The sequence below is a fragment of the Rhinopithecus bieti genome, unplaced genomic scaffold, assembly GCF_001698545.2.
Source record: "Rhinopithecus bieti isolate Rb0 unplaced genomic scaffold, ASM169854v2 scaffold_26977, whole genome shotgun sequence".
Classification (NCBI taxonomy): Eukaryota; Metazoa; Chordata; class Mammalia; order Primates; family Cercopithecidae; genus Rhinopithecus; species Rhinopithecus bieti.
Window position 1 is genome coordinate 697,596 of NW_016812360.1, and position 14,735 is coordinate 712,330.

At 39.7% G+C, this 14,735-nt stretch overlaps 1 protein-coding gene across 1 annotated transcript in view; it reads right to left on the reverse strand.

Moving 5' to 3' along the window:
* Positions 1 to 14,735, reverse strand: part of MROH2B (maestro heat like repeat family member 2B) — a 69,777-nt gene that overhangs the window by 25,822 nt on the left and 29,220 nt on the right. The window contains 6 exon segments of the mRNA XM_017896009.1: positions 3,261 to 3,340; positions 3,560 to 3,679; positions 4,363 to 4,389; positions 4,679 to 4,831; positions 5,385 to 5,492; positions 8,054 to 8,170. Coding sequence (XP_017751498.1) covers positions 3,261 to 3,340; positions 3,560 to 3,679; positions 4,363 to 4,389; positions 4,679 to 4,831; positions 5,385 to 5,492; positions 8,054 to 8,170 — 605 coding nt within the window.

Consider the following 14,735-nt stretch of genomic DNA (forward strand, 5'->3'; position numbering starts at 1 on the left):
GTGCATTTGGGGAATACAAAAGAGGGAGTGAGAGTGGGGAGCAAGGGTGAAAAAACTACTTATTGGGTACTATGCTCACTACCTGGGTGACAGATTCATTTGTACCCCAAGTCTCAGCATCATGCAATATAGAAACTTGCACATGTACTCCCAAATATAAAATAAAGGTTGAAAAAACAAACTGAAATAAAACTTTTGTGAATCAAAGGATAGAATCAGCAGAGTGAAAAGGCAACTTATTAGATGGGATAAAGTATTTGCAAATCATATGTCTGATAAGAGGTTAATGTCCAGAATAAATTTAAAAAATACTATAATTAAACAACAAAACACCAAACAACTTGATTTTTAAAATATGGAAAGGACTTGAGTAGACATTTCTCCATAAAAAATATACAAATAGCTAACAAACATATGAAATGATGTTCAATATCACTAATCATTAGGATAATGAAAATCAAAACCACAAGAAAATACCACCTCATACCCATTAGAATGGCTATAAAAAACAAAGTTTTGGGTCACAAAAATCAATATACACAAATCAGTAGCTCTACTACATACCAACAATAATCCCTTTTACAACAGCTGAAAAAAAATTTAAATACCTAGAAATATACTTAACCAAGGAAGTGAAAGATTTCTATGAGGAAAACTACAAAACACTGCTAAAAGAAATCATAGATAACACAAACAAATGGAAACACATCCCATACTCAAGGAAGGGAAGAATCAATATTGTGAAAATGCCCATACTGCCCAAAGTAATCTACAAATTCAATACAATTCTCATTAAAATACGATCATCATTTTTCATAGGACATAGGAAAAACAATCCTAAAATTCATATGGAATAAAGAAAGAGCCCACATAGCCAAAGCAATAGTAAGAAAAAAGAACAAATCTGGAGTCATTACATTACCTGATTTTATACAAAACTTTAGTTACTGAAACAGCATAGCACTGGTGTGAAAATAGGCACTTAGACTGATGGAACAGAATAGAGAACCCAAAAATAAAGCCAAGTACTTTTAGCCAACAATATGAATGTACTTAACAATACTGAACTGTACACTTAAAAATGACTGATTATAAATTTTATATTGTATTTATTTTGCCACAATTAAACATTAACAAAAACTAAAAACTAAGAAAAGTATGATGTTTGTGAAGAATTGGTGATAATGTGGAAATATGTAAGGTGAAGTTAGAAAAGGCAGGATGAAAAATCATATGCAGAGTAGAATCTCAACTCTGTTATAAAAATGGAGGACTAGAAATAAAGACTTAAAGGAATGTATTAGCACATTTTCACAGTGCTATAAAGAAATGCCCAAGACTAGGTAATTTATAAAGGAAAGAAGTTTAATGGACTCAGTTCCACATGGCTCAGGAAGCCTCAGGAAACTTACAATCGTAGCCAAAGGCAAAGGGAAAGCAGGTACCTCTTCACAATGCAGCAGAAGAGAGTAAACATGTGAAGGAGGAACTGCCAAACACTTATAAAACTATCAGATCTCATGAGAACTCACTATCACGAGAACAGCATGGGGGATACCAGTCCCATGATCTAATCGCCCCCTTCCCTTCATACGTGGAGATTACAGGTCTCTCCCTCAACATTTGGGGATTACAATTTGAGATGAGATTTGGGTGGGGACACAAAATCAAATCACATCAAGGAAATAGACCAGAGTGTTGGCAACAGAGGCAAGATGGTTGGTTTTTATTATTTCTTAAAAAATTTTTTGCAGTTTCCCAATCTTTTTTTTTTTTGTTTGTTTGTTTTTTGGGACGGAGTCTCACTCTGTCACTCAGGCTGGAGTGCAGTGGCCGGATCTCAGCTCACTGCAAGCTCCGCTTCCCGGGTTCCCGCCATTCTCCTGCCTCAGCCTCCCGAGTAGCTGGGACTACAGGCGCCTGCCACCTCGCCCGGCTAGTTTTTTGTATTTTTTCAGTAGAGACAGGGTTTCACCATGTTAGTCCGGATGGTCTCGATCTCCTGACCTCGTGATCTGCCCGTCTTGGCCTCCCAAAGTGCTGGGATTACAGGCTTGAGCCACCACGCCCGGCCAGTTTCCCAATCTTTACAGAGGACTTCTATTTCTTTTTCTTTTTGTTTCTTCATCTTTTATTTTAGGTTCAGAGGGTACATGTATGGGTTTGTTTTATGGGTAAATTGCATGTCATGAGGATTTGGTGTACAGATTATCTCATCAATAAGCATAGAACCAGATAGATAGTTTTTAAATTCTCACCCTCCTCCCAACCTCCACCCACAACTAGGCCCCAGTGTCTATTGTTTCCTTATTTGTTTCCATGTGTACTCAATATTTACCTCCCACTTATAAAATTAGTGGTATTTGGTTTTCCTGCATTAATTTGCTTAGGTTTATGGCTTCCAGCTCCATTCGTGTTACTGCAGAAGACAGATTTAATTCTTTTGTGTGACTGTATAGTATTCTATGGTGTAATGTATCACATTTTCTTTATCCAGTCTACCATTGATGGACATCTAGTTTATTTCATGTCTTTGCTGCTGTGAATAGTGCTGCAATGAACATATGCATGCATATGTCTTTATGGTAGCGCTATTTATATCCCTTGGGTATATACCAAGGAATGGGATTGCTGGGTTGAATTGTAGCTCTCTTTTGCGAGATATCCAAACTGCTTTCCACAATGGTTGAACTAGTTTACATTCCCAGCTGCAGTGTGTAAGTGTTCCCTTTTCTCCACAACCTTATCAGCATCTTTCTTTGAGTTTTTAGTAATAGCCATTCTGATTGGCGTGAGATGCTATCTTATTGTGGTTTTAACTTCTATTTATTTTACTGCAGGGTGAAAATATTATTTTTAAATTGTGCCAAAAGTTATTTTCTTTTTCAGGATTATTGCTGCTAACCAACTAGAATGTGATTAGAGCTTTCATAAGATTTTAATTGAAAGTTTAAAATTTGCTTGGAGGCCAAGATCTAGAAAGAGGAATTTCCTTTTGCAGAGAAATTTTAGTCCATATATCAATACATGTAATTCTTCTGAGTAGCTCTTCCGTCTCTGTCAGTCATCAAATGACCAATCTCTCAGTCAGATCCGTAACTCTTTGGAAGGAGAAAAAGCCCCAGTTTGAAGTTCTTATTAATGAACTATGTTCAGTTTTGGGAGTGTGTACTGAAGTCTGCACTAATAGATGTTAGTTGATCAGGAGGAGGATAAGTGGGAAAATACTTTTGCAATGAAAACAACAAACAATTATCTACCTGAGATATCTAATGGCGATTAAGGCTTTCCACCGAACAGGGCTAGCTAAGGAATCCAGGGGCTCGCCTCTAATGAAGTCCTACAACACAAATAAGGAGATCAAATGTTTCAGAAAGGCTCAGGAAAGTTTCCAGATGCAGCTGCAATCTCATCGGACCATTGGGTGCCCTGGGTCATAAACAAGGCAGAGATCTGTTATGTGGGACTGGTGAAGTCTATTCACTTTTCAAAAAGATAGCCCTGAAGTCTTGGTAATAGAATACTCAGGACCTTCCTTATTCCCTCTCTGCACACTCACCAGCATGTAACCAATCAGCATCTCCTTGTAGGAAAACTGGAACCCCTGATCCTCAGCATCTTGGACAGCAATGCCAATCTCAGTGATGCTTCTTGTGAAACTCATTTGTAGATCCATGTCCTAAAGCAAAAGCATTCACAATGCAAGTCAAGGTCTAAGGCACCACACTCAGGTCTATTAACATGTGACCTAGCTTTGAAATATGTTCCCAGACAGGAATGAGGATCTTTGCTTCCTTTGCCATCTCTACTCCAGACTAGGGTCTAAGTTGCAGGGAAAGTGAGAAACAAAGGCCATTTTTCCTCCCTACCACCCACAATAGAATGAAAGTTCTCTAGAACAGTGGCTTTCAAACCTTTTTGACCATAAACAACAGTAGAAAACAGTTTACAATTCCACCTAGTACCTATATGCCCCAAATATGTTTAATATATAACAGAAATAATAGTTATAGTTTTTATATGTAAAGTACTCTGTTATTTCATTAAAGAATTTTTCTGGTTTTGACCTATTAAACTGATTTCAACTGGTAGGTCACAACCCAAGGCTTGAAAAACGTTGCTTTAGTTTATAGCTCAACTTCTAAAGACCCTGGAACCAGAATATAATCCCTTGTTCTGCCCTGGATTAGGATCATGGATTCTGACTTCAGAATTGGATTGTTACATGTTGGAAACCTTTCAGTTGGAATCAAATCAAAAGAACATCTTTGCTTGGTACACTTCAGGGGGGCATCTATCTATCTATCTATCTATCTATCTATCTATCTACCTATCTTTCTTTCTTTCTTCTATATCTCCTACCTTGTTCATCACAGACATGCCCAGAACCTAAAAAAATTAAAGGCAAAATTAGATTCTCAATGAGTAGTAGTCAGAGATACACTCAACCCAACAAAATGACCCACCCATCAACCTGAAGAACAATAGTAAAGCAGGAGGTAGAGCCTTGCCAAGGGGCGTAGTAATCCATGAGACATTTACTATATTAGTCTGTTTTCACGCTGATGATAAAAACATACCCAAGACTGGGAAGGAAAAAGGCTTCCCAGGGGCTGAGCCCCTGCAAGTTTTAGCAACCTCAGCCTAGAAATGGAGGCAGCCCTGCAATGGGCGTTACCTGAGAGCACTGGCCATGAAGAAACAGGACTTGGGATACGATGTCTTGATTAAGTCTGGAGAGAAGTTGCTTCTTGGGAGCATGGAGGGCCACAGCTCCATAGATGACCATGACATCTGTCTTGGTCAGGCTCTTTTTCCCAGAAAAAAGGCTCTGAAGACCAGGAAAGGGAGATGTGAAAAATGTGACTGAAAGAGTTTTATTTTCTCTCATGTTTTTTTCCTAATCCCATGGACCACTATAGGGATAAGAAACTGAACTGGGATGATTCAAATAAGTCTAAAATGAATGTACTTTTGCTTGTTTAAATGTAAACACGCAGGGTGGTCCTGTGGGACAATCAGGGCTTCTGAGAGATAACTAGGAGAAGCTTTTGTTAATTATTTACTTATCAGGCCCCTTTCCTTCAAGGTAAGCAGAGTATACATGAGAGGAGCTATTCCTGAGGGCTGAGTGGTTGGCAGAGCAACAAACCTAGTCACATGCAGAACGCATTTAGGATCTTCCAGATCAGCTTTAGGGTAAGAGAAAATAGACTTTTCATATAGCTGATCATCCTGCAAAGATTAGGCTTAGACAGTTCTGACCTGGAATAAGAACCTGGCGACAGGAGTAAGTATAATGTAGAGAAAGGATATTCACTGAAGAAATCAGGGTTGTCTGGCCTTGCAATACTGAGAAACTTGAAGAAGATGATTCTTCTTACCTTACATCGATTCATGAAAAACTTTTCCTGATTTTGGAATGTTTTAAGAACTTTTAAAACAATATCCAAATGGTTCTCAGCACAGTATCCTAAAATACATGTTATTCCCTAAAATCAGAGAAGGTATGACATTTTGAGTTTAACCATTTATTTACTCAACAAATATTTACTGAGTACCTATTATGGGCCAGGTACCCTTTTAGGTGCTGAGGGCACAGTAGTTTGCACAACTACCAAAGTCCCCATCTTTGTGAAGTATACAACCAGGAGAACTGACAGGGAAGTAACAGGGAAGTGAAAAAAGTAAACACATCAATTCAGTAAACAGGTAAATATACAGTGTGTGTGCCAGATGGTGATGAGTGCTATAAAGATAAGTAAAGCAGGAATAGGTAGTGAGGATTGGGGGAAGTTTGCATTTTTAAAATAGGATAGTCAGAGATGGTCTCATGGACAAGGTGACAATAAGCAGAGCCCTGAAATGAGTGAGGGAGTGAGCCATTAGACTATCTGGAAAGGAGAGTTTCAATCAGAGAGAAGGTAGGTGCAAAGCTCCTGAAGTCCACTGAGAGGGCTGAGTGAGCAGTCAGGGAGGAGAGCAGTGCAAAATGAGTCAGACAGGAGGTGGGAGGTTCATCACAGTAGGGCCTTTTAGGCTATCCCCAAGATTTTGGACTTGTAATCTATGATTGCTGGGAAGCTAATGGAGGTTTTTTCCAGCTTGAATTAACAGATGCTTTTAAAAAATCATTCTGTTCCTGAAACTTTATTGTATCTTAAGAGGTTAAATTTCTGAAAGTTGGCAGCTCTTGTTTCACACTCAGGTTATATATTCCCGCTGTCCCCACCTCTCTTGTCCAAAGCTGATTTCACCAGAGTTCCTTCGTGGCAATTTGTTCCTGAAACCTGTTATATGTCATTCAGTTGCATAACCCTGCCAGAGCCATCGTGAAAACTCATAGACTAGATCATTCTTGTAGAGTCTAGATAATAATTGTTCTAGTATGAAGCTAGAATTGGAGCTCTGGCATCACATGATTGAAAACATTATACTTAGGAGATTGAAAACCAAGTAGGTTTGGTGGGTTATGAAAGTCACGTGTTAACACTTTATTCATCCAGAGGTCATTTACTAAGCGACTTGAGTATGTAAGACATATTCAAGGACTTAAAATTAAGTAAAAAAGGCATTTGGGAAGCTCAATTGGACGTCACAATTTTTATTTTTTGAGATGGAGTCTCACACTGTCACCCGGGCTGGAGTGCAATGGTGCAATCTCGGCTCACTGCAACCTCCGCCTCCCGGGTTCATGTAATTCTCTTGCCTTAGCCTCCCAAGTAGCTGGGATTATAGGTGCACACCACCACACCCGGCTAATTTTTTGTATTTTTAGTAGAGACGGAGTTTCACTATGTTAGCCAGACTGGTCTCGAACTCCTGACCTCGTGATCCGCCTGTCTCGGCCTCCCAAAGTACTGGGATTATAGTCGTAAACCACTGTGCCCAGTCACGATTTATTTTTTAAGTTTGTGAAACTCTCAGACCTTGAATGAGAGTCTTATTATATGCTTATATCTAAAATCAACTTACTTTGTTTCCTAACCTATACCAGAGCTAAGATGGAAAAAAATGATATTGAGGTGGTGCCAACAGCAATAAATGATAATAATATCTGACAAGAAAAAAGGAAATAATAGTAATATAAAAGCAGTTTCAAAAGTTCAGTGAGGTCTAGTGGTTTCTGGTCATTTAATGTGTGAGAAAGAACCCTAAATATCTCATCATTTCTGAGGAGAAAGTATAACACTATACTTTTTTTTATACTGGTGGTCTTTATCAGCCTGGGAACTATTTTTTGTTGGTTTATTTGTTTGTTTTAAAAATATACATCTTCAGTGGGGCGTGGTGGCTCATGCCTGTAATCCCAGCACTTTGGAAGGCCAAGGTGGGTGAGTCACTTGAGGTCAGGAGTTCAAGACCAGCCTGGCCAACATGGCGAAACCCTATCTGCCAAAAATATAAAATTAGCCGGGCATGGGATTACGTCTGTAATCCCAGCTACTTGGGAGAATGAGGCAGGAGAATAGCTTGAACCCGGAGGCAGAGGTTGCAATGAACCAAGATACTGCCACTGCACTCCATCCCAGGTGACAGAGTGAGACTCTGTCTCAAAAACAACAACAACAACAACAACAACAACAACAACAACAACAACAAAATACACATCTTCTGCTTCCTCCATATTTGCATATGCTCTATAGCCACAGGCTATGGTAGGAAGTAGGTAAAGCTTTGCAGAAACACTTCAGGTTATCTCTACATTCTCTCTAGATTAGTCTATAAGTAACTTTCAGCTTATAAATTCAATCATTTCGATGCTCACAACCATGCTCTATGTCAAGCCAAGGTCAAAATATATCAAAGATACTCTCATTAGGTAAGAGTTATTGAAATTCATTTTTCAATATTTTCACAAACTTGGCTAAAATGAAGTATTGATTTTTAAATAGAAAAGCCTAACTTTTCTGAAAAATTCTGTTAGGCTATTCTGAGTGTATTAATTGATAATTCTGATTCAGTAGAACATTACTATAAAAGCTGTCAGATGTTTTGTGGGTAGGATTAGTTGTTATCATCATAAGAGGAAATTGAGAGCAAGGGGTCCCACCTGTCTTTGATCCCCCAGTTGGTTGGGAGCAGTCAGAAACTCCTTAATCTGTGAGTTTACAAAGTCTGAATCTTGGCAGGATGCTAAGGTGGTTCCCAAGGCTTTCCAAAGGAATTTCTGGAAAACAAAAGATAAGCAACAGGATTTTAAAGGTTGGAAAGCAAGACTCTGATGAAGAGTGGAAAGAGTTAAAATAATCATCTGAAGGAAAGAAGTTGGGGTGACTTAATAACCACTTAATAACCAGGTATCTCAAGCTTTCTGTCTTCTTCAGAGTGTTTCCTTCCTCCAGGCTCTGCCCTCTCTCTGTGCTCTCCTATATTCTTCTCTACTTTGTGCCCTGCCCCTAAAATATACTTCACTCTCCATTGTAATTTTTTATTTTCTTGCTTGTCTCCATGCTTAGGATTTGGGTTCATTGTAGCAGAGGGTCTTATTCATTATTTCCACTGCATAGTTCCTGGTTGTTTATATGTGTTCTACAAATGCTCATTGAAGAGAGTTTTTGTTGTTGTTGTTGTTGTTGTTGTTGTTTTTTAGATAGAGTCTCACCCTTTTTTCCCAGGCTAGAGTGCAGTGGTATGATCTCAGCTCACTGCAACCTCTGCCTCCTAGGTTCAAGCGATTTTTGTGCCTCAGCCTCCTGAGTAGCCAGGATTACAGGCGTGTGCCACCATGGTCGGTTAATTTTTGTATTTTTAGTGGACATGGGGTTTTACCATGTTGGCCAGGCTGATGTCAAACTCCTGCCCTCAAGGGATCTACCTGCTTTAGCCTCCCAAAGTGCTGGGATTTCAGGTGTGAACCACCTTGCCCAACCGGTTATTTTGAAGATGGCTTTAATTTTTTTTTATAAGGTTCAAATCATTCCTAGCCATATAGTATCAGATTGGCATTTATTTAGAATCTCCATATTGTCACACACAAGAGACAAAACTGGCTAGTTGGTGGTCGACTTCAAGGACTCTGCATAGCTGGCAGGACTGTTCCTAATGAGTGGTCATTATTGACCATAGGAGAATCTGTGGAGCAGGAGGACAGGACATTCTAATAGACACAGACCAAGTTAAATTAGTACATTCAGGAGAAATGTGCAGCTCAGTCTGGCTTGAAATGAGAGGGGTGCATAAGGTTAAAAAGAGGTGGAGCAGTTGCTGTTATCTCAACTCCCAGAGTGACAGTAGCCTCAATCAGAGTGAGAATCTGACCAGGTCGCATCCACCTCACTTTCACTTATTCAGGTCAAAGTCCCTATAATAAGGAAATTATACTAGAGAAAACTGTGTACAATACAGACATAAATACGAATTGGGGACGAAGCTGCTAAACTCTATTTAAGCCCACCTTGAAGGAAAGAGTGGAAAGAATCTGGGAAAGTTGTGCTGCAGGAAAAAATTGATGTCATGAGGGGAAAAGTTCGACTTAGGTGTAAAATATTAGTCTTAGTGCCTTCCAGTCCTGCTGACCTGTTGCTTCTCTGCAGATTTTGGTCCAGTGCATAGTACATTCCTGCTTTGGGGCTTCACATGGAATCCAAGAAATCAGGAGCCTAGCACTGGGAGAAAATGTGGTAGGGTGCAAAAATAGAAACTTTTCTATCCTACTTTTCTCCATGTCTCCTTACCATGGGGTGTTGCAGCTCCTTCAATCAAAAAAGGAGTCTATTTTCCCATTTATTTGAACCTGGGCTGGCTTTTTGACTTGCTTTGGACAATAGAATGTGGCAAAAATGATAATGGGTCAGTTCTGAGCCTATGTTGTAACCAAGCGAGTGAGAGAGAAACGCCACGCTTTGAGACACGAATTCAGGAGTCCTTTATTAGCCGGCGACTGAGAGACAGCTAACGCACGAAATTCTCTCGGCCTAAAGAGGGGGCTAGATTTGCTTTCATACTTTGATTTAGAGAGGGCAGGGATATTCTAGCTATAGCATTCTTACAGAAGTAAAACAGACAAAAAAGTTAAAAAGACAAACGGTTATAGGAAAACAAACAGTTCCAGGTGCAGGGACTTTAAATTCATCACAGGGTGATAGGTGTGGGGGCTCTGGGTATTATTTGCCAGACACAAACACAGGGGCTTTATGGTACTCCCAAGTGAACTCCTGGGAACTGCGGACATTACTTGCCTCAGTACCTTTTCAGTTAATTGCACTCTTTGATATGTTGAGAGTCAGCTTGCACAAGTTAAGTCCTTCAGGAAGGGGGTGGGTAAGGAGCCCTTGATGTCTTGTAAATGAAGGAGCCAAGGGTTTTCTCAGCTAATGGAGAGCCTACTCATATTAAAACAAGGTGAGGTATCTAAGGGAGAGTCTATTCATGTTAAATACAAGGTTGGTTATTACACCTATACCTCAAGAGTCCTTGCATACTTTGTTGCTATCACCCTGAGAGTTAGCTTGGGCTAGCTTGCTAGAGGATGAGAGAACAACAGGAACAGAAATCAACTGTGCTATTTAAGATGCATCATAGGCCGGTGGTGTGGTGGCTCAAGCCTGTAATCCCAGCAATTTGGGAGGCTGACGTGGGTGGATCATGAGGTCAGGAGATCAAGACCATCCTGGCTAACATGGTGAAGCCCGTCTCTACTAAAAATACAAACAAATACATTTGTATTTTACAAATATGTTTTGTATATTTTTATATACAAATATATATTTGTATTTGAGTTGGGTGTGGTGGCACGTGACTGTAGTCTCAGCTACTCGGAAGGCTGGGGCAGGAGAATTGCTTGAACCCAGGAGACGGAGATTGCAGTGGGCCAAGATCGCGCCACTGCACTCCAGCCTGGGTGACAGAGCAATATTCCAATTCGAAAAAAAAAAGATGCATCATATACCAGCCAACCTCAAGTATACCTTGTAAGCCTAGTTAAGATTAGATGACTACCCACCTGAGCCCAGCCGAAAGTGTCAAGGTATAAAATTGTGAGATAAATAGGTGGCTATTATTTTAAGCCACTAGGGTTAGTTTGTGATACAGCAGAAGCTAATTATTACATTCTTACTTTACTCTTCTTCAGCATAAGGCTTGAGAACATCTAGCAGCTAATTACTAAAATTGCTTTGCCTACCAGTAACACCAGTATTCTGGAATAATCTTGTGAGTCTGGAAGCTGTTGAATACATGGCATGGAGCTTTGAAGAGACTAGTGGTTCTCCCAGCACAGAGTTTGAGATCTGAGAATGGACAGACTGCCTGCTTAAGTGGGTCCCTGACCCCCGAGTAGCCTAACTGGGAGATACACCTACAAGGGGTAGACTGACACCTCACACCTCACACAGCCAGGTACCCCTCTGAGACGAAGCTTCCAGAGGAATGATCAGGCAGCAACATTTGCTGTTCAGCATTATTCACTCTTCTTCAGCCTCTGCTGCTGATACCCAGGCAAACAGGGTCTGGAGTGGACCTTGAGCAAACTCCAACAGACCTGCAGCTGAGAGTCCTGACTGTCAGAAGGAAAACTAACAAACAGAAAGGACATCCACACCAAAACGCCATCTGTACACCACCATCATCAAAGACCAAAAGTAGACAAAACCACAAAGATGTGGAAAAAGCGGTGCAAAAAAGCTGAAAATTCTAAAAATCAGAGCATCTCTACCGTAGACCTCCAAAGGAATGCAGCTCCTCGCCAGCAACAGAACAAAGCTGGATGGAGAATGTCTTTGACGAGTTGAGAGAAGAAGGCTTTAGACAATCAAACTTCTCTGAGCTAAAGGAGGAAGTTCGAATCCAAAGCAAAGAAGGTAAAAACCTTGAAAAAAGATTTGACAAATGGCTAACTAGAATAACCAACGTAGAGAAGTCCTTAAATGACCAGATAGAGCTAAAAACCATGACACAAGAAATACGTGACAAATGCACAAGCTTCAGTAACCGACTCCATCAACTGGAAGAAAGGGTATCAGTGATTAAAGATCAAATGAATGAAATGAAGTGACAAGAGAAGTTTAGAGAAAAAAGAGTAAAAGAAATGAACAAAGCCACCAAGAAATATGGGACTATGTGAAAAGACCAAATCTACATCTGATTGGTGTACTTAAAAGTGACAGGGAGAATGGAACCAAGTTGGAAAACACTCTGAAGGATATTATCCAGGAGAATGTCCCCAACTTAGCAAGGCAGACCAACATTCAAATTCAGGAAATACAGAGAACATCACAAAGATACTCCTTGAGAAGAGTAACTCCAAGACACATAATCGTCAGATTCACCAAAGTTGAGATGAAGGAAAAAATGTTAACAGCAGTCAGAGAGAAAGGTTGGGTTACCCACAAAGGGAAGCCCATCAGACTAACAGCTGATCTCTCAGCAGAAACTCTACAAGTCAGAAAAGAGTGGGGGCCAATATTCAACTTTCTTAAAGAAAAAAATTTTCAAACCAGAATTTCATGTCCAGACAAATAAGTTTCATAAGTGAAGGAGAAATAAAATCCTTTATAGACAAGCAAACACTGAGAGATTTTGTCTCCACCAGGCCTGCCCTACAAGAGCTCCTGAAGGAAGCACTAAACATGGAAAGGAACAACTGGTACCAGCCACTGCAAACACATGCCAAAATATAAAGACCCTCGATGCAAAGAAGAAACTGCATCAACTAATGGGCAAAATAACTAGCTAACACCATAATAACAGGATCAAATTCACACATAACAATATTAACCTTAAATGTAAATGGGCTAAGTGCTCCAATTAAAAGACACAGACTGGTAAATTGGATAAAGAGTCAAGACCCATCAGTGTGCTGTATTCAGGAGACCCATCTCACATGCAGAGACATACATAGGCTCAAAATAAAGGGATGGAGGAAGATCTACCAAGCAAATGGAAAACAAAAAAAGGCAGGGGTTGCAATCCTAGTCTCTGATAAAACAGACTTTAAGCCAACAAAGATCAAAAGAGACAAAGAAGGCCATTACATAATGTAAAGGGATCAATTCAACAAGAAGAGCTAACTACCCTAAATATATATGCACTCAATACAGGAACACCCAGATTCATAAAGCAACTCCTTAGAGACTTACAAAGAGACTTAGACTCCCACACAATAATAATGGGCAACTTTAACACCCCACTGTCAGCATTAGACAGATCAACGAGACAGAAAGTTAACAAGGATATCCAGGAATTGAACTCAACTCTGCACCAAGCGGACCTAATAGACCTGTACAGAACTCTCCAACCAAAATCAACAGAATATACATTCTTCTCAGCACTACATTGCACTTATTCCAAAATTGACCACTTAGTTGGAAGTAAAGCACTCCTCAGTAAATGTAAAGGAACAGAAATTATAACAAACTGTCTCTCAGACAACAGTGCAATCAAATTAGAACTCAGGATCAAGACGCTCAATCAAAACTGCTCAACTACATGGAAACTGAATAACCTGCTCCTGAATGACTACTGGGTACATAACGAAATGAAGGCAGAAATAAAGATGTTATTTGAAACCAATGAGAACAAAGATACAACACACCAGAATCTCTGGGACACAATTAAAGCAGTGTGTAGAGGGAAATTTATAGCACTAAATGCCCACAAGAGAAAGCAGGAAAGATGTAAAATTGACACCCTAACATCACAATTAAAAGAACTAGAGAAGCAAGAGCCAACATATTCAAAAGCTAGCAGAAGGCAAGAAATAACTAAGATCAGAGCAGAACTGAAGGAGATAGAGACACAAGAAACTCTTCAAAAAAATCAATGAATCCAGGAGCTGGTTTTTTGAAAAGAACAACAAAATTGATAGACTGCTAGCAAGACTAATAAAGAAGAAAGGAGAAAAGAATGAAAAGATGCAATAAAAAATGATAAAGGGGATATCACCACCAACCCCACAGCAATACAAACTATCATCAGAGAATACTATAAACACCTCTACACAAATAAACTAGAAAACCTAGGAGAAATGGATAAATTCCCGGGCATGTACACTCTCCCAAGACTAAACCAGGAAAAAGTTGAATCCCCGAATATACCAATAACAGGCTCTGAAACTGAGGCAATAATTAATAGTCTACCAACTGAAAACAGTCTAGGATCAGATGGATTCACAGCCGAATTCTACTAGAGGTACAGGGAAGAGCTAGTACTACTCCTGAAACAATTCCAATCACTAGAAAAAGAGGGAATCCTCCCTAACTCATTTTGTGAGGCCAACATCATCCTGATACCAAAGCCTGGCAGAGACACAACAACAAAAAAGAGAATTTTAGACCAATATCCCTGATGATTATCAATGCAAATATCCTCAATAAAATACTGGCAAACTGAATCCAGCAGCACATCAAAAAGCTTATCCACCATGATCAAGTGGGTTTCATCCCTGGGATTCAAGGCTGGTTCAATATATGCAAATCAATAAACATAATCCAGCATATAAACAGAACCAAAGACAAAAACCCCATGATGATCTCAACAGATGCAGAAAAGGCCTTTGACAAAATTCCACAGACCTTCATGCTAAAAACTCTTAATAAATTCAGTATTGATCTAACATATCTCAAAATAATAAGAGCAATTTATGACAAACCCACAGCCAATATCACACTGAATGGGCAAAAACTGGAAGCATTCCCCTTGAAAACTGGTACAAGACAAGGATGCCCTCTCTCACCACTCCTATTCAACATAGTGTTGGAAGTTCTGGCTAGGGCAATCAGGCAAGAGAAAGAAAT